The sequence below is a fragment of the Anser anser genome, assembly GCF_964211835.1.
Source record: "Anser anser genome assembly, chromosome: 3".
Taxonomy (NCBI): Eukaryota; Metazoa; Chordata; class Aves; order Anseriformes; family Anatidae; genus Anser; species Anser anser.
The window spans coordinates 31,959,178-31,983,294 of NC_139722.1; the positions used below are offsets into that span (position 1 = coordinate 31,959,178).

A 24,117-nucleotide genomic window follows, 5' to 3' on the forward strand; every position below is an offset into this window, starting at 1 on the left:
TCCTGGGCAGTGGGAGCCCAAGCTCCTGCAGGCGGAGCTGGTAGAGGCGCTTCAGGCACCTCACCACGACAGCAGCATTGGCCTCCATCCGGCAGAGCGAGGCACAATCACCCAGAGCGTCCTTTCCCCGGTGGTCTGTCCCCATGGAAGCTGAGGCCCACCGGACCGTTCCCTGGAAGCAAAAAGAGAAGCAGCACAGTGAAGGGCATGGCTGAGGGCTCGCGAGGTGGAGAATTGTCCTGCTGGGCTCGGCTTCCTCTGGAGCGTCCAGCCTCACAGCACTGCTCCGGGCAGTCACGGGGCCTCACAACAGCACCGGCAGGCCCTGGCCCATGCTTGGGGCTCCCAGCGGCTGTCAGCCGTGCGGCTGGGGAAGAGGCAGAGGGCCTCTCGGGGCCTGCTAAGGCTTCTTTATGCCTGCTGGGTTTTGTTCTTTCCTGGGAAGCCTTCGCGGCCAAGGTCCTTGTGGTCCGCTCGCCACAGGCTGGCCCTTTCCTGCACACTGCGCCTCCACCACTCACCTGCCTGCTGTATCTCTTCACACTTCTCCAGAGGCTGAGGGCAAGCAGCCCCACGCCGAGGAGGCAGATGGCGTCCCGGTTATTGCACGGCAGCCAGACGCTCCTGCCCTGGGCAAGGTATTCCCAGTAGTGGCCCAGGGGGTAGGGCAGCTCGGAGGGCTGGCGCTCGGTGCCGACGGGACTTTGCTGTGGGCCCTCTGAAGGGACCATGGTGTTCAGCCTGAGCCGGATCCGGCTGGGGCAGCTGGAAAGGCCGAGGCTGCAGGGCCAGTTGGAGACCAGGTGCTTGATGCCAAGGCTCCTGCTGACCCTGACCCTTTCCCAGCGGCGGTGGCCGCAGAGGCCAAGGCCACAGGCACGGAACACAGCCACGGCCAGAGCCATGGCCAGGAGGAGAGCCAGGTCGAACTTCATCCTGCTCTCTCCTGATGAACACAAAACAACACTGGAGATGGCTGTCACGCTGAGCAGAGCTCCGGCAGTGACCACCAGCACTAGCAGCAGTGACCAACAGCTCTAGCAGCAGTGACCACCAGCACTAGCAGCGGTGCCCAGCCGCAGCCTGCTCTTATGCCCGGCCCTGTGTGAGCTCACAGAGCCTGTCGCCGGGAGACCGGCAGGCAACAAAGGCCGCGGCGAGGCTGGGGAGGACGCGGGCAGGCGGTCTTCGAAGCCTGCTGCTGCCGCTGCAGTCCTCACAGGAGAACTGTCTGACCAGCAGAGAGGTGGGCTTGAGCCCCCCCCATGTTTGTTTGGGACTGTGCCCTGGATTTCTCAGTGACGGCCAGGAGCCGTGGCCAGAGCCACATCCAAGCTAGGCAGCCGTGGCATGGTTCTCCTCAAAACCCCTCTTGGGGGCAAAGTGGAAGCCCCCATCAAGAGGAAAGCCCCAAAATGGCTGTTGGTTGGATAAAATCATGGAATCATTAAGGTTGGAAAACACCTCCAAGATGATCTGCCCCAACCACCCCCACATGACCAATATCACCCACTAAATCACGTCCCTAAGCACCATGTCCAGCCTTTCCTTAAAAACCCCCAGAGGGATGGTGACGCCACCACCCCCCTAGGCAACCCGTTCCAATGCCTGACTGCTCTTTCTGAGAAGAAATGTCTCCTCATTTCCAACCTGAACCTCCCCTGGCGCAACTTGAGGCCATTCCCTTTAGTCTTATCACTAGTTACCTGCCAGAAGAGGCCAACCCCCAGCTCCCCACAGCTTCCTTTCAGGTAGCCGTAGAGAGCAATGAGGTCTCCCCTGAGCCTCCTCTTCTCCAGGCTAAACAACCCCAGTTCCCTCAGCTGCTCCTCGCAGGACTTGTGTCCCAGGCCCTTCACCAGCTTCGTAGCCATTCTCTGGACACGCTCCAGGGCCTCCATGTCCTTCTTGTAGTGAGGGGCCCACAGCTGAACACAGCACTCGAGGTGCGGCCTCACCACAGATGAATACAAGGAACAACCACCTCCCTGGTACTGCTGGCTACGCTATTCCTGATACAAGCCAGGCATGCTGGTGGTCTTTCTGGTCACCTAGGCACACTGCCAGCTCACGTTCAGGTGAGCATCGACCCCCCACAGCCCCCCCGATACTTTTCCTCTGCACAGCTTTCGAGTCACTCTGCCCCAAGCCTGTAGCGCTGCATGGGGTTGTTGTGGCCAAAGCGCAGGACCGGGCCCTTGGCCATGTTGAACCTCATCCCCTTGGCCTCTGCCATTGATCCAAACTTTCCAGGTCCCTATGCAGAGCCTTCAAATGTAAGTGAAGCAGGAGTGGAGTTAGTCTGGAATTAGTCCCCCAGGGACATGACTCACAGGGTCCTGGGCACTCACCAGCCACTGCCACCTCCCAGGGCCATGGGCACCCCCAAGGAAACCTCAGTGGGACACGGGCACCCTGCCAGGATGTGGTCTCTCTTCCTGGGGCATAGGCGCCTGGGCGGCACCTCACAGCTCTCCTCTCCCAGCCCAGCTCCCTCATTCCTCTGCAGGTGTGTTCTCTAAAACCCACATGCAGCAGCCCTCACCTGCCCCACTGCCTCCCGTGTGGCTGCTGCCCCAAGCCCCTTGGTACCAAAAGGACACAAGTTCCTGTATGGATGATCTTTATTCAGCTGGGAGATGTGGTCTGCTACCAACAGAGATGTTCAGGAGTCCCCCAGCCAGCTCTGCTGCACACGCATGCTCCTGCTGTCCTCTGTGGAGCAACAAAGCAGAGCCATGTCCTTTGGGATGCCAGCAGTCCCAGCGGTGCCTCTGGGAGGATGGAGAAGGGAACTTCTCCTCGGAGGTCCTCATGAGATGAATGCCGAGTCCCCGCTGGCTGTTGTGCTGGCAGGGCACGGGCAGCCCACCAGGGGACAGCTGGCATTGTCAGTGGTGCCCGTGCAGGGAGGAGGTGTTCAAGGTGATGTTGGCATCCAGTTGTCAGGGGAGGTGCCTTCACCGCAGGAGCCTTCGGAGGGCTGAGGTGTGTCCTGCCTCACCGGCTCGCTGTCAATCTGAAGAGAATTGACTGTCAGATGGGTGAAAATGCTGTGCCAGAATTATTAGCCAGGCACTTCCTTCCACCTGCCCCTTTTCCCGGGCCGATGCCTACCCTCGCACGGGCCTTGGAGGTCCTAAGTCCAAGGGCTAACCCAACAGGTCATGGGCATTCCCTGGCCACTGCCATCTCACAGGGACATGGGCCCCTTCTCCTGGGTCATGGGCTACTGCGGGGCAACCCACAGCCATGGGTTCCTAGCTCCTCTCCCCCCTTCTCCTGGAGCATCAGCCTCCCCAAACCCATGGACAGCAGCACTCACTCGCCGCACTGCCTTTCCTGTCACCGGCACACGGCATGCACGCTCTAGATGAATTTGCGGAGGGTATGCAAGGGGACCGTTCTTTTCTTGCACTTGTTTTGTGCCTTCTTCCTGGGCAGTGGGAGCCCAAGCTCCTGCAGGCGGAGCTGGTAGAGGCGCTTCAGGCACCTCACCACGACAGCAGCATTGGCCTCCATCCGGCAGAGCGAGGCACAATCACCCAGAGCGTCCTTTCCCCGGTGGTCTGTCCCCATGGAAGCTGAGGCCCACCGGACCGTTCCCTGGAAGCAAAAAGAGAAGCAGCACAGTGAAGGGCATGGCTGAGGGCTCGCGAGGTGGAGAATTGTCCTGCTGGGCTCGGCTTCCTCTGGAGCGTCCAGCCTCACAGCACTGCTCCGGGCAGTCACGGGGCCTCACAACAGCACCGGCAGGCCCTGGCCCATGCTTGGGGCTCCCAGCGGCTGTCAGCCGTGCGGCTGGGGAAGAGGCAGAGGGCCTCTCGGGGCCTGCTAAGGCTTCTTTATGCCTGCTGGGTTTTGTTCTTTCCTGGGAAGCCTTCGCGGCCAAGGTCCTTGTGGTCCGCTCGCCACAGGCTGGCCCTTTCCTGCACACTGCGCCTCCACCACTCACCTGCCTGCTGTATCTCTTCACACTTCTCCAGAGGCTGAGGGCAAGCAGCCCCACGCCGAGGAGGCAGATGGCGTCCCGGTTATTGCACGGCAGCCAGACGCTCCTGCCCTGGGCAAGGTATTCCCAGTAGTGGCCCAGGGGGTAGGGCAGCTCGGAGGGCTGGCGCTCGGTGCCGACGGGACTTTGCTGTGGGCCCTCTGAAGGGACCATGGTGTTCAGCCTGAGCCGGATCCGGCTGGGGCAGCTGGAAAGGCCGAGGCTGCAGGGCCAGTTGGAGACCAGGTGCTTGATGCCAAGGCTCCTGCTGACCCTGACCCTTTCCCAGCGGCGGTGGCCGCAGAGGCCAAGGCCACAGGCACGGAACACAGCCACGGCCAGAGCCATGGCCAGGAGGAGAGCCAGGTCGAACTTCATCCTGCTCTCTCCTGATGAACACAAAACAACACTGGAGATGGCTGTCACGCTGAGCAGAGCTCCGGCAGTGACCACCAGCACTAGCAGCAGTGACCAACAGCTCTAGCAGCAGTGACCACCAGCACTAGCAGCGGTGCCCAGCCGCAGCCTGCTCTTATGCCCGGCCCTGTGTGAGCTCACAGAGCCTGTCGCCGGGAGACCGGCAGGCAACAAAGGCCGCGGCGAGGCTGGGGAGGACGCGGGCAGGCGGTCTTCGAAGCCTGCTGCTGCCGCTGCAGTCCTCACAGGAGAACTGTCTGACCAGCAGAGAGGTGGGCTTGAGCCCCCCCCATGTTTGTTTGGGACTGTGCCCTGGATTTCTCAGTGACGGCCAGGAGCCGTGGCCAGAGCCACATCCAAGCTAGGCAGCCGTGGCATGGTTCTCCTCAAAACCCCTCTTGGGGGCAAAGTGGAAGCCCCCATCAAGAGGAAAGCCCCAAAATGGCTGTTGGTTGGATAAAATCATGGAATCATTAAGGTTGGAAAACACCTCCAAGATGATCTGCCCCAACCACCCCCACATGACCAATATCACCCACTAAATCACGTCCCTAAGCACCATGTCCAGCCTTTCCTTAAAAACCCCCAGAGGGATGGTGACGCCACCACCCCCCTAGGCAACCCGTTCCAATGCCTGACTGCTCTTTCTGAGAAGAAATGTCTCCTCATTTCCAACCTGAACCTCCCCTGGCGCAACTTGAGGCCATTCCCTTTAGTCTTATCACTAGTTACCTGCCAGAAGAGGCCAACCCCCAGCTCCCCACAGCTTCCTTTCAGGTAGCCGTAGAGAGCAATGAGGTCTCCCCTGAGCCTCCTCTTCTCCAGGCTAAACAACCCCAGTTCCCTCAGCTGCTCCTCGCAGGACTTGTGTCCCAGGCCCTTCACCAGCTTCGTAGCCATTCTCTGGACACGCTCCAGGGCCTCCATGTCCTTCTTGTAGTGAGGGGCCCACAGCTGAACACAGCACTCGAGGTGCGGCCTCACCACAGATGAATACAAGGAACAACCACCTCCCTGGTACTGCTGGCTACGCTATTCCTGATACAAGCCAGGCATGCTGGTGGTCTTTCTGGTCACCTAGGCACACTGCCAGCTCACGTTCAGGTGAGCATCGACCCCCCACAGCCCCCCCGATACTTTTCCTCTGCACAGCTTTCGAGTCACTCTGCCCCAAGCCTGTAGCGCTGCATGGGGTTGTTGTGGCCAAAGCGCAGGACCGGGCCCTTGGCCATGTTGAACCTCATCCCCTTGGCCTCTGCCATTGATCCAAACTTTCCAGGTCCCTATGCAGAGCCTTCAAATGTAAGTGAAGCAGGAGTGGAGTTAGTCTGGAATTAGTCCCCCAGGGACATGACTCACAGGGTCCTGGGCACTCACCAGCCACTGCCACCTCCCAGGGCCATGGGCACCCCCAAGGAAACCTCAGTGGGACACGGGCACCCTGCCAGGATGTGGTCTCTCTTCCTGGGGCATAGGCGCCTGGGCGGCACCTCACAGCTCTCCTCTCCCAGCCCAGCTCCCTCATTCCTCTGCAGGTGTGTTCTCTAAAACCCACATGCAGCAGCCCTCACCTGCCCCACTGCCTCCCGTGTGGCTGCTGCCCCAAGCCCCTTGGTACCAAAAGGACACAAGTTCCTGTATGGATGATCTTTATTCAGCTGGGAGATGTGGTCTGCTACCAACAGAGATGTTCAGGAGTCCCCCAGCCAGCTCTGCTGCACACGCATGCTCCTGCTGTCCTCTGTGGAGCAACAAAGCAGAGCCATGTCCTTTGGGATGCCAGCAGTCCCAGCGGTGCCTCTGGGAGGATGGAGAAGGGAACTTCTCCTCGGAGGTCCTCATGAGATGAATGCCGAGTCCCCGCTGGCTGTTGTGCTGGCAGGGCACGGGCAGCCCACCAGGGGACAGCTGGCATTGTCAGTGGTGCCCGTGCAGGGAGGAGGTGTTCAAGGTGATGTTGGCATCCAGTTGTCAGGGGAGGTGCCTTCACCGCAGGAGCCTTCGGAGGGCTGAGGTGTGTCCTGCCTCACCGGCTCGCTGTCAATCTGAAGAGAATTGACTGTCAGATGGGTGAAAATGCTGTGCCAGAATTATTAGCCAGGCACTTCCTTCCACCTGCCCCTTTTCCCGGGCCGATGCCTACCCTCGCACGGGCCTTGGAGGTCCTAAGTCCAAGGGCTAACCCAACAGGTCATGGGCATTCCCTGGCCACTGCCATCTCACAGGGACATGGGCCCCTTCTCCTGGGTCATGGGCTACTGCGGGGCAACCCACAGCCATGGGTTCCTAGCTCCTCTCCCCCCTTCTCCTGGAGCATCAGCCTCCCCAAACCCATGGACAGCAGCACTCACTCGCCGCACTGCCTTTCCTGTCACCGGCACACGGCATGCACGCTCTAGATGAATTTGCGGAGGGTATGCAAGGGGACCGTTCTTTTCTTGCACTTGTTTTGTGCCTTCTTCCTGGGCAGTGGGAGCCCAAGCTCCTGCAGGCGGAGCTGGTAGAGGCGCTTCAGGCACCTCACCACGACAGCAGCATTGGCCTCCATCCGGCAGAGCGAGGCACAATCACCCAGAGCGTCCTTTCCCCGGTGGTCTGTCCCCATGGAAGCTGAGGCCCACCGGACCGTTCCCTGGAAGCAAAAAGAGAAGCAGCACAGTGAAGGGCATGGCTGAGGGCTCGCGAGGTGGAGAATTGTCCTGCTGGGCTCGGCTTCCTCTGGAGCGTCCAGCCTCACAGCACTGCTCCGGGCAGTCACGGGGCCTCACAACAGCACCGGCAGGCCCTGGCCCATGCTTGGGGCTCCCAGCGGCTGTCAGCCGTGCGGCTGGGGAAGAGGCAGAGGGCCTCTCGGGGCCTGCTAAGGCTTCTTTATGCCTGCTGGGTTTTGTTCTTTCCTGGGAAGCCTTCGCGGCCAAGGTCCTTGTGGTCCGCTCGCCACAGGCTGGCCCTTTCCTGCACACTGCGCCTCCACCACTCACCTGCCTGCTGTATCTCTTCACACTTCTCCAGAGGCTGAGGGCAAGCAGCCCCACGCCGAGGAGGCAGATGGCGTCCCGGTTATTGCACGGCAGCCAGACGCTCCTGCCCTGGGCAAGGTATTCCCAGTAGTGGCCCAGGGGGTAGGGCAGCTCGGAGGGCTGGCGCTCGGTGCCGACGGGACTTTGCTGTGGGCCCTCTGAAGGGACCATGGTGTTCAGCCTGAGCCGGATCCGGCTGGGGCAGCTGGAAAGGCCGAGGCTGCAGGGCCAGTTGGAGACCAGGTGCTTGATGCCAAGGCTCCTGCTGACCCTGACCCTTTCCCAGCGGCGGTGGCCGCAGAGGCCAAGGCCACAGGCACGGAACACAGCCACGGCCAGAGCCATGGCCAGGAGGAGAGCCAGGTCGAACTTCATCCTGCTCTCTCCTGATGAACACAAAACAACACTGGAGATGGCTGTCACGCTGAGCAGAGCTCCGGCAGTGACCACCAGCACTAGCAGCAGTGACCAACAGCTCTAGCAGCAGTGACCACCAGCACTAGCAGCGGTGCCCAGCCGCAGCCTGCTCTTATGCCCGGCCCTGTGTGAGCTCACAGAGCCTGTCGCCGGGAGACCGGCAGGCAACAAAGGCCGCGGCGAGGCTGGGGAGGACGCGGGCAGGCGGTCTTCGAAGCCTGCTGCTGCCGCTGCAGTCCTCACAGGAGAACTGTCTGACCAGCAGAGAGGTGGGCTTGAGCCCCCCCCATGTTTGTTTGGGACTGTGCCCTGGATTTCTCAGTGACGGCCAGGAGCCGTGGCCAGAGCCACATCCAAGCTAGGCAGCTGTGGCATGGTTCTCCTCAAAACCCCTCTTGGGGGCAAAGTGGAAGCCCCCATCAAGAGGAAAGCCCCAAAATGGCTGTTGGTTGGATAAAATCATGGAATCATTAAGGTTGGAAAACACCTCCAAGATGATCTGCCCCAACCACCCCCACATGACCAATATCACCCACTAAATCACGTCCCTAAGCACCATGTCCAGCCTTTCCTTAAAAACCCCCAGAGGGATGGTGACGCCACCACCCCCCTAGGCAACCCGTTCCAATGCCTGACTGCTCTTTCTGAGAAGAAATGTCTCCTCATTTCCAACCTGAACCTCCCCTGGCGCAACTTGAGGCCATTCCCTTTAGTCTTATCACTAGTTACCTGCCAGAAGAGGCCAACCCCCAGCTCCCCACAGCTTCCTTTCAGGTAGCCGTAGAGAGCAATGAGGTCTCCCCTGAGCCTCCTCTTCTCCAGGCTAAACAACCCCAGTTCCCTCAGCTGCTCCTCGCAGGACTTGTGTCCCAGGCCCTTCACCAGCTTCGTAGCCATTCTCTGGACACGCTCCAGGGCCTCCATGTCCTTCTTGTAGTGAGGGGCCCACAGCTGAACACAGCACTCGAGGTGCGGCCTCACCACAGATGAATACAAGGAACAACCACCTCCCTGGTACTGCTGGCTACGCTATTCCTGATACAAGCCAGGCATGCTGGTGGTCTTTCTGGTCACCTAGGCACACTGCCAGCTCACGTTCAGGTGAGCATCGACCCCCCACAGCCCCCCCGATACTTTTCCTCTGCACAGCTTTCGAGTCACTCTGCCCCAAGCCTGTAGCGCTGCATGGGGTTGTTGTGGCCAAAGCGCAGGACCGGGCCCTTGGCCATGTTGAACCTCATCCCCTTGGCCTCTGCCATTGATCCAAACTTTCCAGGTCCCTATGCAGAGCCTTCAAATGTAAGTGAAGCAGGAGTGGAGTTAGTCTGGAATTAGTCCCCCAGGGACATGACTCACAGGGTCCTGGGCACTCACCAGCCACTGCCACCTCCCAGGGCCATGGGCACCCCCAAGGAAACCTCAGTGGGACACGGGCACCCTGCCAGGATGTGGTCTCTCTTCCTGGGGCATAGGCGCCTGGGCGGCACCTCACAGCTCTCCTCTCCCAGCCCAGCTCCCTCATTCCTCTGCAGGTGTGTTCTCTAAAACCCACATGCAGCAGCCCTCACCTGCCCCACTGCCTCCCGTGTGGCTGCTGCCCCAAGCCCCTTGGTACCAAAAGGACACAAGTTCCTGTATGGATGATCTTTATTCAGCTGGGAGATGTGGTCTGCTACCAACAGAGATGTTCAGGAGTCCCCCAGCCAGCTCTGCTGCACACGCATGCTCCTGCTGTCCTCTGTGGAGCAACAAAGCAGAGCCATGTCCTTTGGGATGCCAGCAGTCCCAGCGGTGCCTCTGGGAGGATGGAGAAGGGAACTTCTCCTCGGAGGTCCTCATGAGATGAATGCCGAGTCCCCGCTGGCTGTTGTGCTGGCAGGGCACGGGCAGCCCACCAGGGGACAGCTGGCATTGTCAGTGGTGCCCGTGCAGGGAGGAGGTGTTCAAGGTGATGTTGGCATCCAGTTGTCAGGGGAGGTGCCTTCACCGCAGGAGCCTTCGGAGGGCTGAGGTGTGTCCTGCCTCACCGGCTCGCTGTCAATCTGAAGAGAATTGACTGTCAGATGGGTGAAAATGCTGTGCCAGAATTATTAGCCAGGCACTTCCTTCCACCTGCCCCTTTTCCCGGGCCGATGCCTACCCTCGCACGGGCCTTGGAGGTCCTAAGTCCAAGGGCTAACCCAACAGGTCATGGGCATTCCCTGGCCACTGCCATCTCACAGGGACATGGGCCCCTTCTCCTGGGTCATGGGCTACTGCGGGGCAACCCACAGCCATGGGTTCCTAGCTCCTCTCCCCCCTTCTCCTGGAGCATCAGCCTCCCCAAACCCATGGACAGCAGCACTCACTCGCCGCACTGCCTTTCCTGTCACCGGCACACGGCATGCACGCTCTAGATGAATTTGCGGAGGGTATGCAAGGGGACCGTTCTTTTCTTGCACTTGTTTTGTGCCTTCTTCCTGGGCAGTGGGAGCCCAAGCTCCTGCAGGCGGAGCTGGTAGAGGCGCTTCAGGCACCTCACCACGACAGCAGCATTGGCCTCCATCCGGCAGAGCGAGGCACAATCACCCAGAGCGTCCTTTCCCCGGTGGTCTGTCCCCATGGAAGCTGAGGCCCACCGGACCGTTCCCTGGAAGCAAAAAGAGAAGCAGCACAGTGAAGGGCATGGCTGAGGGCTCGCGAGGTGGAGAATTGTCCTGCTGGGCTCGGCTTCCTCTGGAGCGTCCAGCCTCACAGCACTGCTCCGGGCAGTCACGGGGCCTCACAACAGCACCGGCAGGCCCTGGCCCATGCTTGGGGCTCCCAGCGGCTGTCAGCCGTGCGGCTGGGGAAGAGGCAGAGGGCCTCTCGGGGCCTGCTAAGGCTTCTTTATGCCTGCTGGGTTTTGTTCTTTCCTGGGAAGCCTTCGCGGCCAAGGTCCTTGTGGTCCGCTCGCCACAGGCTGGCCCTTTCCTGCACACTGCGCCTCCACCACTCACCTGCCTGCTGTATCTCTTCACACTTCTCCAGAGGCTGAGGGCAAGCAGCCCCACGCCGAGGAGGCAGATGGCGTCCCGGTTATTGCACGGCAGCCAGACGCTCCTGCCCTGGGCAAGGTATTCCCAGTAGTGGCCCAGGGGGTAGGGCAGCTCGGAGGGCTGGCGCTCGGTGCCGACGGGACGTTGCTGTGGGCCCTCTGAAGGGACCATGGTGTTCAGCCTGAGCCGGATCCGGCTGGGGCAGCTGGAAAGGCCGAGGCTGCAGGGCCAGTTGGAGACCAGGTGCTTGATGCCAAGGCTCCTGCTGACCCTGACCCTTTCCCAGCGGCGGTGGCCGCAGAGGCCAAGGCCACAGGCACGGAACACAGCCACGGCCAGAGCCATGGCCAGGAGGAGAGCCAGGTCGAACTTCATCCTGCTCTCTCCTGATGAACACAAAACAACACTGGAGATGGCTGTCACGCTGAGCAGAGCTCCGGCAGTGACCACCAGCACTAGCAGCAGTGACCAACAGCTCTAGCAGCAGTGACCACCAGCACTAGCAGCGGTGCCCAGCCGCAGCCTGCTCTTATGCCCGGCCCTGTGTGAGCTCACAGAGCCTGTCGCCGGGAGACCGGCAGGCAACAAAGGCCGCGGCGAGGCTGGGGAGGACGCGGGCAGGCGGTCTTCGAAGCCTGCTGCTGCCGCTGCAGTCCTCACGGAAGAACTGTCTGACCAGCAGAGAGGTGGGCTTGAGCCCCCCCCATGTTTGTTTGGGACTGTGCCCTGGATTTCTCAGTGACGGCCAGGAGCCGTGGCCAGAGCCACATCCAAGCTAGGCAGCCGTGGCATGGTTCTCCTCAAAACCCCTCTTGGGGGCAAAGTGGAAGCCCCCATCAAGAGGAAAGCCCCAAAATGGCTGTTGGTTGGATAAAATCATGGAATCATTAAGGTTGGAAAACACCTCCAAGATGATCTGCCCCAACCACCCCCACATGACCAATATCACCCACTAAATCACGTCCCTAAGCACCATGTCCAGCCTTTCCTTAAAAACCCCCAGAGGGATGGTGACGCCACCACCCCCCTAGGCAACCCGTTCCAATGCCTGACTGCTCTTTCTGAGAAGAAATGTCTCCTCATTTCCAACCTGAACCTCCCCTGGCGCAACTTGAGGCCATTCCCTTTAGTCCTATCACTAGTTACCTGCCAGAAGAGGCCGACCCCCAGCTCCCCACACCTTCCTTTCAGGTAGTTGTAGAGAGCAATGAGGTCTCCCCTGAGCCTCCTCTTCTCCAGACCAAACACCCCCAGCTCCCTCAGCCGCTCCTCACAGGACTTGTGCTCCAGGCCCTTCACCAGCTTCGTAGCCCTTCTCTGGACACGCTCCAGGGCCTCGATGTCCTTCTGGTACTGAGGGGCCCAAAACTGAACACAGCACACGAGGTGCGGTCTCACCAGAGCAGAGTACAGGGGGACGATCACCTCCCTGGTCCTGCTGGCTACACTATTCCTGATACAAGCCAGGATGCCGTTGGCCTTCTTGGCCATCTGGGCACACTGCTGGCTCATGTTCAGGTGAGCATCAACCAACACCCCCAGATCCTTTTCTTCTGCACAGCTTTGCAACCCACTCTGCCCCAAGCCTGTAGTGTTACATAGGGTTGTTGCGACCAAAGTGCAGGACCTGGCACTTAGCCATGTTGAACCTCATCCCATTGGCCTCTGCCCATCAAAAAACTCTTCCCTGACCGGGAATCGAACCCGGGCTGCGGCGGTGAAAGCGCCGAATCCTAACCACTAGACCACCAGGGAGGGATGTGATGCATAAATAAGGATCTGAAAAGGTAAGTACAATGTTGACTTGTTTTCAGCTTTACATCTGGTGAAGTGGAAGTTATTCCTGCTGACATAAGCAATGAAGCAGGGGTGGCTTGGACCCTACCATAGTCTAAGAGGATGCCCAGGGTTTCAGAAAGCGGGGTGAGGCTGGCCTGGAGCTGACTTCTGGGCTGCAGTGTACCTCTGTACCCCAGCTACCTGGGTATGACTGCACAAACTGCCCTGTATGTCCATGCTCAAAACCACCACTAGAAGAGGTGCTGCAGGCCTGCTTGGAGCTGGTGGGAGGATGGCACCACACCAAAAGCACAAGAGGGAGCTTTTAGCAGCCTTTATGATAATACTGCACTAGATCTTGCAGTAAGCACGTCCTTTGTTCTTCCCCAGTAGTATAACCGAGCAGTACAATCTCTCTGAATCACTGTGAAAGGCTGCAACATAACGAGACAAACCAGACTGTGATTTTATGATTTTAGGAAACATGCTTCATTGCAAAAAAGAAATACTCTTTTTTCTGTTTCTTTGCTTACTGTATCCTCCCTGGTGAGAAAGCATCGTCTTCTTTTGCAAAAGAGAAAATGAAGTGCAAAGACTCTGTCCAAAGCCAGGATTAGTCCCTCTCTCTGCAGTATTATTTCAACACCTTAATAACAGGATGGAGGCAGCAACAAAAATTTCCTGTTAACTGCAGCAGGAACAAAACTATTTCCTCCCGTGGAGTGGAGTGAGTGTTGCAAGTGTAAGGCTTATGCAACACAGCCTCACTCAAATCTCCCTTTTGGAGAGTGAAATGAGATGTAATTTAGCCATCACGTTACACACTCTAAAATAAGCAAGCCCTCAACTCTTCCGAGATACTTTGTAGACACAGACTGCACTGGTTAGTTAAACTTTGCTCATTATATGAAGCAATTGCTACAAAAGCCTATTTTCCATTTAATTCAGGCTAACAAAGCAAAATAAGGAAATAAAAGCCTAACTGTAGCTAAGTAGGTCTTGGATAGATCCCAGGGTTGACAACAAGCAAAGTTTCACACAAGAATAAAAGAAGCTTCAGCTTCTGCATTCTGTTTATTAAAAGTGCTTTTTTTAAGAGACTCAGTGTACAAGGAGTTTTATAAAAAGGAAAACTTAAGTTGGGAGGAAGCAAGAATTGAAGCAAAAGCGTTTGTTCAGATGTTAACTAAGTTAATCTATTTTAAACTGTAATAAGCTTTAATGAATGCTATTATACATTCATCTGCTTTTTGCATATAAATGCATATTAATATTAGATGTTCCACACCTGTTTACATTTTGCAAAAGGACAGTTACTTTTACATGGTTTTTTATCTCAATTATAGCAGAGAAATTTCAGATCTAGAACCCGCTCATTTGAGGGGCAGTTATGACCGAAGTCCACATAATGGCTTTTTCTTCCCCTCTTTCACTCAAAGCAAACTTTCTTTTCCTTTGAATTTAGAACAGAGGTCTTCAAAGTACAATATCTTGCGATAGCACTTTAAATTCTCATGCACAGAATTAGAATCACTGACAGTGAAATTTACTGCATAAAAGAAATCCTCAACTTTTGTATAAGCATCAAGGATAATTGTTGCCCTATTTTGCTGTATTATCAAGAAAGTGTTTGTACTGAAAAGGAACAGGGTTATCATTTTCCTCTCTCTGGATAAGAAGTCACCTCTCTTTCCCCTTCACCTCTCCTTTCCCTCACTAGCAGCACTTTGAAACTTAGAAAAAGTCATGTTTCACCTGTGTTAAGTTTGGATATTGTAATTTTCACTAGCTCCTACACTGAACAATAAGAAAATATAATAAGTAATAACTACCCTCTTCCTCCTCATTCAAAATCAATCAGTCGATTGAGCATGTTGAGCTTAACATGTAAGAATGATACTCTCCTGAGCAGTGCCAAGAATAACATGGAGAAAGTCAGTTTTGCATCTTGGCACATGTTAAGGAGAAAAAGCCCATGCCTACAAACAAAGATTTCCCACAGATGACTTGCTGCGGTAGCTCTCCAAATTACATCTCTGTGGACCCAATCCAAAACTCATTACAGGCAACAGGGTTTTGAAAAAGCCCTGTGTGTTTCTTCACAATGGGAAAGCTGCGTGTGTAATCGATTGACTGGAAAGAATCTTCAACTCTTTCAAGTATGAGATTAACAAGAGAAAAGGACATTTTGCTTGCCTTTGGCTTGGCAAGTGATACCTGGGGAAAAAAAACAAAAACACACACAAAAAAAACTTATGATCTAGGAACAACGCTATTTATACAACGCTCGGCCTTGTGCAAATACATCAGAGAATACCGTTACAATTAAAGGTGTGGAGGCAGCAAAATTACTGGTAGCTCCCCATGTCCAATACAATTTGCCTACTAGATTTCACAAACAAAGCTTTCAAAGAAACAGAAGCATGAATGGATTTCAAGAAATCAAGAATGTTAATTAAAGCAATTTTATCTGAATTTATCTTAGCACCATACCTCCAATTGCTTTCAAACAGCATTGACAGAATAATACCAAATAAAATACAAAAATATACAAATTCCTGTGATTTTGCCTTCTTATTGTATTAGGATTTGATGGTCTATTTAGAGTAAACTCTGTTCTAGTCCTTCAAAAAGTAGCCATATGTGAAAGGAATTACCATTTTAGGCAACAGCATCACAGTGGTGGAGTAAGCTGTTACTCAGCTGATTCAGATAAAAGCTGGTTTGCTTGTTTAATTTTCAGCTGGGTCAAGCCACTGAGCTAGCTGGCTGTTTAAACAAACATCAGTACCAGCACAAGTTAAAGGACAGGAAAGAGTGGCCAGGGAAGAATGCATGAGAAAAGCTCCAACACTCCCAGCTTACACTGATAAAATCAAAGATGGAATTTCACCATTAGACAACAAATAGGTAACGCTAAATACAGAGAAGTTTTTGTTTGACACAAAATAATGGTTCCAAACCTAAAGCAAATCTAAATAAAATAATAGTAATAAAAACACACACAAATTCAGGATGATACTTCCTTTCAAGGGGAGGTCTCTCCTCAGCAGCACAGCCTACAAGCAGTGTTGCCATACAGTGGAGGATGTAGCTGTGTGCTCCATCACCCTTGGAGATCTCTCTCTGCCAAGGGAACCATGTGTGTTAGGAAATACTACCCTCTATCGTTTGACTAGCCTGAACAGCTCATTTCTCCTTAAAACAATCATTTTGTAAGACTAACCTTACTTGTAACATCACTATACAAATCATGAGTTAAAACCCCACAAACCCGAAAAAGTGGTACTTGTTACTGCACAGCCAGACCTCAACTCATGAACATACTCCTTGGCTACAGCACTAAGACTCCATGACGCTGTTTTCCTCTCCGATTCCTTTTTCCAAATAATTGTTTCAAATCATGTACCGTTTTTAAATCATGTACTTTTATTTTTTTGAGATCTACCTAATGGTTTGAATTCTTTCTTGTCCATTTTGTAGAAAATGCTTACATGATCTTCTACCATTTTGCTGTTCTCTTTCTACCTCCATCACTTTCTGAACCCTGATATTTAAACTCTCTAGAACATCTCTTATACCAGAGATTTTTATTTAAATACCTTTGCTAAAAAGCTGAAGCAGCAGGATCTTCAGACATAAGAATGCTATCACAAAAGGAGCTAGAAGGTGATCTTTGAACTTAACCGCATTATGAAAAATTTCTTAGAAAGCACAAAAGATGTCCCTTCCAATAAAGAAATAAAAAAAGTGGCGGAATAATATTCTTTCTGCCAAAGTCACTGCTTAAGAATAGCTGTAAAATTACATTTCATGAGGATTTAGACTGTGCCAGTAGGGTATTAGATTTAAAAGGATAAAAAATGTTTAAGCTTATTCTGCATTTAAAGTGAGAAGCCCTACTTAGCTAATGGGAAATAGAAAGAAACACAAGGAAGAAGAGTAAGAGAGATTGCACAAAGAATAATACAGTCTGGATGGCAAGTAGCAGACAAAAGCAAGCAGAGAACGTAAGGTAAATACTCTTGTATCTTTAATTCAGTTAATTTAGAGATTGAGCTAATCATTGTTGATACCTCAATTTCTTTGAAAAGAAACTGAAACTTGAAGTCCCCTAGAACTTCTTTACCTTGAGGCACTCCTAGTTCTTTTGGGTAGGAAAACATGAACTGAATCTTAGAACACAAGACACAAACATTTAAGGAGGATTTCAATTAAATAGACTTCTGATGCACGAACCTGAAAGTGTCTCCACTGTAACTTGTACGTGCCACTACCTATGAACAAATGGTAGAATAGGTCTGTTTTATCTCATATTTAAGTATGAAGGTATTGTAACATATTATTTCTACTATTTAAGTTTCCCTCACACCAGGAGGGCAGATACGGCATATCTGTAAGGCCCTTCTTATTATGGGTTTGAACCTCAGTCAGAATGAAAGACACCGACGGCATGATATAATGCTGTCACTTGTTTACTGACACTGTAACGTAAAATAAGAAATACACGCTGTCAGAAATACAATGAACATGGAGTTCACAATATTCCATCCTTGCCCTCCGGATGATTTCCGAGGCAGGGAGAGTAAACAGCCTTCTCCCAGCCTTCTAAGTTTCCACAGCTGAGAGTGTAGGATGTTTACAGTACCTGTCACTCAGAACTCTTGAAAGCAGACCAAATGTCAGCAGACTTAGTACAGACTTCATCACTGACTGCAGGAAACATGCAGGCATCAAGTAAAAGGAGGAATAAACCTCATACCCATGGCTATTTTACAGCGTATGAATCCTGAACAAAATTAAGTCCTTTGTGCATATGTTGGGAGGTGTAAGAAAGAAGATCACGATAAAGCCGAGCTGCAGCATCTCCCGAGGACAGCCACTCTCATTGCCACAGTTGTATTACAAGGCTTCCTGCCAGTTCACTCCAGAGTGCTCCTGAATCTCTTCAAGTTGTGCCTGCAGAAAAGAGAGAATTCATCATTTTAACGAGTGCACATGAATACACTAACCAAAAAAAAAAAAAAGACTCAGGTAGAAAAGACTATTTGCATTCCACAAGTAAAAGCTATCATGTAATTTATCTAAAGGACTGAAAGCTTTTAACACAATTTAAGAGCAGTATCCTACAGTGCTGGCTTAGAGGAATACACACAATATCTAGCTCTATTTAATTATCAGAGGAACGATGGGTTTGGGGTGTCTTTGAGTACCGTGAGGAAAAGGATACATTTAAAGATTATGGCTTGATAAGCTTCAGTCTCCAATTATACAATAACAGATGATTGTAACAGCAGTCTAGATATGTTTGAAATGATACATTCCTCTCAGAAACAGATAACGTATTCAGTTTCTTTAGATATATCATCTCTAGGGGAAAGAGAAAAGGAAAAAAATAATAAAGAAATAAAACCCAAGATAATCTAGTCATACATAGCAAAAAGTTTTGCTCATGTAGAATAAAAGCCAAAATCCTCAGAAGAGGGTAAAAATTCACTTAAACAGGTTTTAGTATAACATGAGAAAATCTTCGCAAGAAGATTATTAATAGTCTCTGCTTTAAAAAAATAAAGCATGTGCAAAACCAGATGTGCAAGTAACTGGGGACCTGAATCACCTCACAGAACCAGAACAACCTAAGTTAAGAAAAGTTCATTCGCTACTGAAAAGGCAGAGGAGCTTTATCTGAGCACTTAATCCACAGAAGGGGTTGCCCCAATACTGGTGCTGTTCTCAGCAAGCCGTTCCTTTCACGGCACAGTATATTAAAAAGTTTTCTGAAGAAACAGCTTGCCTTTGGGCTCAACGTGTGTTTTAGTTGGAATAAGTTACTGTTCATGTACAAGTTTCTCCTCTACCACGAGCTGCATCTCATTCCAGTACTTCTGGAAATCAGGTCACATATCTAAGAGCCCTGTTCCTGCAGTCTCAAAACCCCCGTTGGCTTTGGTCAAGACAAAGAACTACAGCAGCAGGAGAGAGAAAGAGGGGGACGATGTAATTGCATGCCCCACTTTTTAATTCACAGGAAGGCACAGGAGATGCACAGGAACCTGAAAAGCTGAAATAATAAATCAGAAGGTACAGACCACCTTCAACTTCCAGTCTGCTACAAAGTAATAGGAACTGCAGCAAAAAAGGCTAAGCATTTGTGACCAAGGAATTGCAAGAATGACAAAGTTTCCTTCTCAAGCTGTCCCTGATGAATAAATGAGTTCTCTGGTCAGCAGCTAAGTTTCTTACACAAGTGCTACGCTCAGAAGATGCAGCTTCTCCTAAAAACTCCACTCAAAAAGTGCTGTCTAGGGCCAGGACTTACATTTCCCATTCACGGCTTTCCAGCTGAAGTATGATTTACGGAAGGGACTCCAACCCTTGACAAGAGAGAGCAGAAAATACAATATCGTTGTGGTTTCAGACTGAAATTACTACGGCGCTCTCATCCTTTGGCAGACAGGCATCTGATACTTCCATTGTTAACAGATCCTATTTTGATCCTCTAAGGGCTATGATGAAATTCTTCTTTATATATTACTCAAGTGATGAATCATATCATCATCTTGATTTGCATCTTTTATTACTGTTGCTTAGAACTTCTACTTGCTATTGTTTTATTTTCCCTGTACAATTCAAACTTTGGGTCTTAAAATCAGACAACTTTGAAAATAAATATATAGAAATGATATGGAAACTTAAAAACTATTTACATCTCCCTCTCAGCACTATCTCCCTAAGACCAAAAAAACACAACCATGTAAAATACCGAGAGCAAAAATATTATATTTGCTAAAGAGAAAGCAGTAGGGAAAAAAAAAAAAAAAAACTGCTTTGGCTTTTTTTTTTTTTCAGGAATAAAGAAATCTGCTTTCAAAATATGCCTATGAACTACTGTAGCTACTAGACTTGTATCGAAGAAAATTTATGAGAGCCAGTGAACATACTGTCTGCACACAAAGAAAGAAAACTTATCAAGGCAAATGATGCAGTGACAAGGAAATACTCAAACAGGTGAAGAAAAAGCAAACCTGAAATTCAGAACAAGAAATATCAGAATAAATGCTAAGCAATATATTATTGTCTGATATTGTTATGGACTGCCACAATCCCTTTTGAAATCTGCTGTATGTTCTTCTTCAGCATCTAAATGAGTGATACAAGCGGTTCAGGACTTTCAGGTCAGTTTTGCATATATGTTTCAGATATGCTGCCCACCAGATATTCATAACAACTTCAAGCAACCTGAGGAAATCTTCTGATAAACACCATGTTTATACTCCACACATAGCAACCCCTACTCTGAAGGGATTATATTCAAAACGAGTGACAGGAGAACATGGCAGCAATTAAATGATCACATTAAACACAGGTCCACTATTTCTACAGCTTCCCTATCACCTGCCTCTGACTTCCGAGCCATTTCAGGTGGCTATTTCATTTTAATCAATACTTATGAAGCCTGAATAATGCTTGTAAGGTGAGACACTTGGGGAAGGGCAGCAAGTTAAGTACATTGTGCCCCTTTGCCAAAGGGGTGGGCGCTTACCGCATGTTAGGCACAGTTCCTCGCTTACATCTAAACAGCCAGCAGCAAAGAAAACTAGCTTTCATTGCAAAGCAGGCCCTTCCATAGCTGTCTGAGAAGGAAAAAAACATGGTGACTTGCCAGCCAAGTCCTGCACGGGGCTATGCTGGAATTCAGCAGCTAAGGGCAGGCACTACTGGTACAGCCAGCCACGTGGGTGACCATGGTCTCAGCAAAGCTATTACAACGTAAGAACAAACTGCTGCAGTGAAGCCTTTTACCCCAGGTCTCAAAGATGCAAGGAGCTAGTGAAACTCTGTTTGGCTGACCCCAGAACCTGCTCTCCTTCCCTTGGCTGCCCTACACTCAAAGGATAGGGCTGTAAAAGGTAATACAGAGTTACGAAGGAAGTGGCTGCTGAAAGAATGTGACAATGACAAGGAAAACCACCCCAAAACCCAACTGAAGCAGTGCCCCGCTGTCACCTGGAAGAGATCCGGAATTGCACAACACAGGTCACACCGTAAAGGGACTGCCATTGTTCACTCACTTTATTTCACAATGAAGCACGAGATGGAAGCGCTGAAGAAAACCACCCCTATTGTATTCCCTGTCTAGCAAGTTAGATATTTAATTGCTTGTGAAGACAAGAAGTTGGATGCCAACACACACAAATTACTCACTGCTCACTTTACAGAATATTTGTTATAATCAAGAGCCACTTGATTATAACACCCAACAGTACACGACCTGAAAATACAACCCTCCGTTTGGAAACAGGGAGAGAGTTCTTTCTTTCCTGTGTGAGGTATAACACCCTTACAGCCTGACAAATGAATTGACGTCTGCTACTTTTCATGCATTCATTACCAGTAAAATGGGGAAGAGTCACCGAATATTGCAGATATTATGGCATTAGCTAAACTAGTGAGGCACTATTTACATGGTAAGCCCCCTTTATACCTCTATTTACAAATGAAAGCTTGAAATGGTGTCCAAAACCACTCAAAATTCATCTATAATGCATAAAGGAAGGTTAATTTGACCACAGACAGGTGGCCTGATCCATCTGAAGTGGCACATACGAGGATCAAAATACTCAGGCTGAATTCCCATCCTGAATACAGAGAGCTTAAAAAGAACCAGTCCCAGTCAAAGCTTCAAGGTGTTTAAAACTCTTGCTTGCCCAGTGGAATATTGCAGAAAGACTGCGTGGCTTTTACTTTTGGAGATATTTCCCAAAGTGCCTCTTCTACTGATCCCTCCAGTCACCAAAAAGCAGCTAGCAACATCATGACGTAACAGTCAAGCAACAGTGAAGCAAGAATTAAGATTTGGAAGGAGTAGACAAATCAGTAGGCATCCTTCATGCTTAGCTGGAGTCCAGTGGATCCCCCTTTCCTGTGTCTCCATCCTTTCATGGCCAGAAGGAAAGCCTGACATGGCTATGAAGACTGCAAACTGCTCACCTCCTTTTTCTGCATGAAGCATTTCCCTCCAAATTGTCAAAATTTTATTTTTTTTAAATTTTTTTTTCCACCTGCCTCCTCCTGGAAGTGTGTCCAGCAACTTCTGTTCCTGGTAATATTCAATTGCTTAAAGATTACATCAATGAATCCTTGTTTTCTCCCCATTCAGAGCATTCTGCATTACATTTTGGAAGTGTGTATGTGTATACCTGGATATGTAAAGAGAAGCCCCAGGATCTCTAAAGGGGAAGACAGAAAATGGAGATGCACCTCAGAGATCTCCTTTAGCAACTGCGAGTGCCCAAGGCTTCAAAGGAAGAAAACTATCCCATTCATTTCCCTCTCAAAATAGCCACTTTACAGCACTTTGAAGAAAAATGGGGCAGGGCTCCTCCATGCAACTGCTACAGGACACACAAAACTAAAAACAAACCTGAAACTAAAGTTCTGAATACATTTTTAAAAATGTAGCTTCAAAAAAAAAAAAACAAAAAAAAATCCACCACATTTTCAGCAGTTTTAAACTATTTTTCTCCCTTCAAGAGTCAGAAATAAGGTAGTGGGAAAATAGCAGCCAGCAAACAGAGCCGTGTTTTTTCTCAGTTTACTGAAATACAGAAGAAAGCAGACTGTAAATCGGTAATTGCCTCATCTCCGACCAGAACACGTCTGAAACACAATTTAAGCGTACAAACTGCCACCAGATGTCAGCACAACCTAGTGAATTGATGGTTCAAGCTTCAGCACCAGGCTGGCACGGATATTTATTGCAAAGCCCCAACTGCTAGGGTGCACAGATCCAGCGTGGACATCAGCCCTGAATGGAAAGTCGAACAAAACAGAAAATCCCACTTCAACATTGAGAAACAGCCCTCGGGGCTTATCAGATAGGCTTATTTGCTTGTTAACAGTGCAGGCAAAAATAGAAAAATGAAAATACAAACCTGTAAGGACAGAGATCAGTTTCTCTGGGTACAGGAGGCCAAGAAGCAGCTTTAGATTCAGCCACCTCTGATTAAGGTTCAATCCCCTGCTCCCTCACACCTTGGCCATGGCACTCATCTCTGCCCCCCACTTCCATGTCCAGGCTGTTCCCACATAGCTTTAGTCTCCTGAGATGCTGCTGCTAAGCACTGGTGAGTATTTAGTAACAAGGCTGCTACGCTAAATAAAACTTTCCTGTGAAACGAGGATTAGCACGGTTGTCCTTGTGCTACAGCAGAAACTCCTCCCCTGCTCTGCAATTTTTGACAAGAGTTCAAGTGTTCACGAGTGTCTCCGGTTGAGATGGTTTTACTCAGAAAATTTTGATAACAGAGTTTACCTCATTTCTTCATGTAAATAAGTATCAAAATTTGCATTTCCTTGCTGGTACAGATTGGTTTCAGCAAGACGGACATGGCACGAAACCATTTTTTGCTGCATAACTTCCAAATGCAATTACACACTTTGCTGTTAAAAGACACCAGTTAGAAAAGTTTCAAAGCCTACTTGCACAAAGTGCAGGACTCATTCTAGACCATTAGTGCAAAGACTAAAAACAATGAAAAAACGAAACCACTCCCCCATCCCAAATGTGACCTGCAACATTATTTAGTCTTAGCAAGAATTTGCAGCTTTGCTAGTTATAGGTAGAGCCTTCTTTCTCACTGCTATTGATGTCTTACTCTAAAGAAAAAACATTTATTAAGGGAGCACCAGAACTCACAGAAACCAAAGAAAACTGCTAAGTGTTAAAAAAAATCTAAACAAGGTCATTTTTGCTTGACACAGAACCAAGCAAAATGGTTTTGGATGTTGGTGAGATCTTCGATTGTTCAGTATTTTGTTTTGCTTACTAGCATATTTTTTACAACAAATATACACTGACCTATGGATTTTTACATTAGGAAAACTTAATGTCTAATTAATTTCTTAGATACATGAATAATGTAAGAAATTGGCTTTGTAGTTTTAATACAGGCTTATTGCATGATATAACAAAAACATGTTCATTTTTACTACCAAATGCAGTCAACTCAGCACACATAAAAGGCAGTCTACTGTAAAAAAAAATAAAAAAAAACACAAAGAATTAAATGAAATTATGTTACAAAAATAACAGAAAATGAACTTTTTAGATTGATGGCTAGGAAGAGGATTGAGTAAAAAAATCTCTGTCATGACTCAGTGGCTTTAACAAAACTCTGAGGTTTCAACTGAAACTTTTAAGTCTACCTCCCTCTTTGATTTCTTTTGTATGGTTTTGTAAGTTGAATAAAGTTAGAAGAGCTGCAGAAATAAATACATGACAAAGCTTTTTTTGGAGCAGTTATGTTTTCTTAACATAGATATTGTACAATCTGGATGTTAATAAGGAAAAAATAAAAATCACAAAGGTGGACAGCATTCTGTAAGATTTACCTTGTATAATTCTGACAGGAAGGCGAAGAACCTACCTGGAAGTAAAGCAGCAGCATCCCCCCAAAAATGAATTTGAAGTAAA

At 50.2% G+C, this 24,117-nt stretch overlaps 2 protein-coding genes across 5 annotated transcripts in view; both read right to left on the bottom strand.

Annotated features, from left to right (window-relative positions):
* Window positions 1-10: 10 nt before the first annotated feature.
* On the bottom strand, window positions 11-8,197 carry LOC310898085 (uncharacterized protein). Of its 2 annotated transcripts, none has more exons than XR_014582944.1 (4): window positions 7,390-8,197; window positions 6,760-7,040; window positions 3,326-6,453; window positions 11-3,019 (listed from the first exon to the last, which is right to left on the bottom strand). XR_014582944.1 is itself a non-coding variant. In XM_083832498.1 (4 exons), exons 2-3 carry the CDS (start codon window positions 4,367-4,369, stop codon window positions 3,370-3,372), a joined length of 651 nt encoding a protein of 216 aa, XP_083688624.1. In that variant the 5' UTR covers window positions 4,370-6,453; window positions 6,760-8,197; the 3' UTR covers window positions 11-3,019; window positions 3,326-3,369. The 2 variants fall into 2 exon arrangements, 1 of the variants encoding a protein (XP_083688624.1); XM_083832498.1 differs by having other exon boundaries at window positions 3,326-3,606; window positions 3,956-6,453; window positions 6,760-8,197.
* Window positions 8,198-8,225: 28 nt separating this feature from the next.
* LOC310898087 (uncharacterized protein) overlaps window positions 8,226-24,117 on the bottom strand; it is a 45,235-nt gene continuing 29,343 nt past the window's right edge. For 2 of the 3 annotated variants that reach the window (XR_014582945.1, XR_014582946.1), the window contains exons 4-5: window positions 10,194-17,600; window positions 9,169-9,887 (exon numbers count right to left, since the gene is read on the bottom strand). Coding sequence is in view for 1 of the 3 variants with exons in the window: in XM_083832505.1 (XP_083688631.1) it covers window positions 10,238-10,474; window positions 10,824-11,237 (651 nt within the window). In the remaining 2 variants the exon portion in view is untranslated. Of the gene's footprint in view, window positions 9,888-10,193; window positions 17,601-24,117 lie in introns of all 3 variants that reach the window. The other variant, XM_083832505.1, reaches the window with a different exon arrangement.

Coding starts and splice junctions, on each gene's coding strand:
- LOC310898085 (XM_083832498.1), bottom strand. CDS start 4,369: ATGAAGTTCGACCTGGCTCTCCTCCTGGCCATGGCTCTGGCCGTGGCT. Junction 3,607..3,955: donor TGAAGAGATACAGCAGGCAG/GTGAGTGGTGGA, acceptor TTTTGCTTCCAG/GGAACGGTCCGGTGGGCCTC.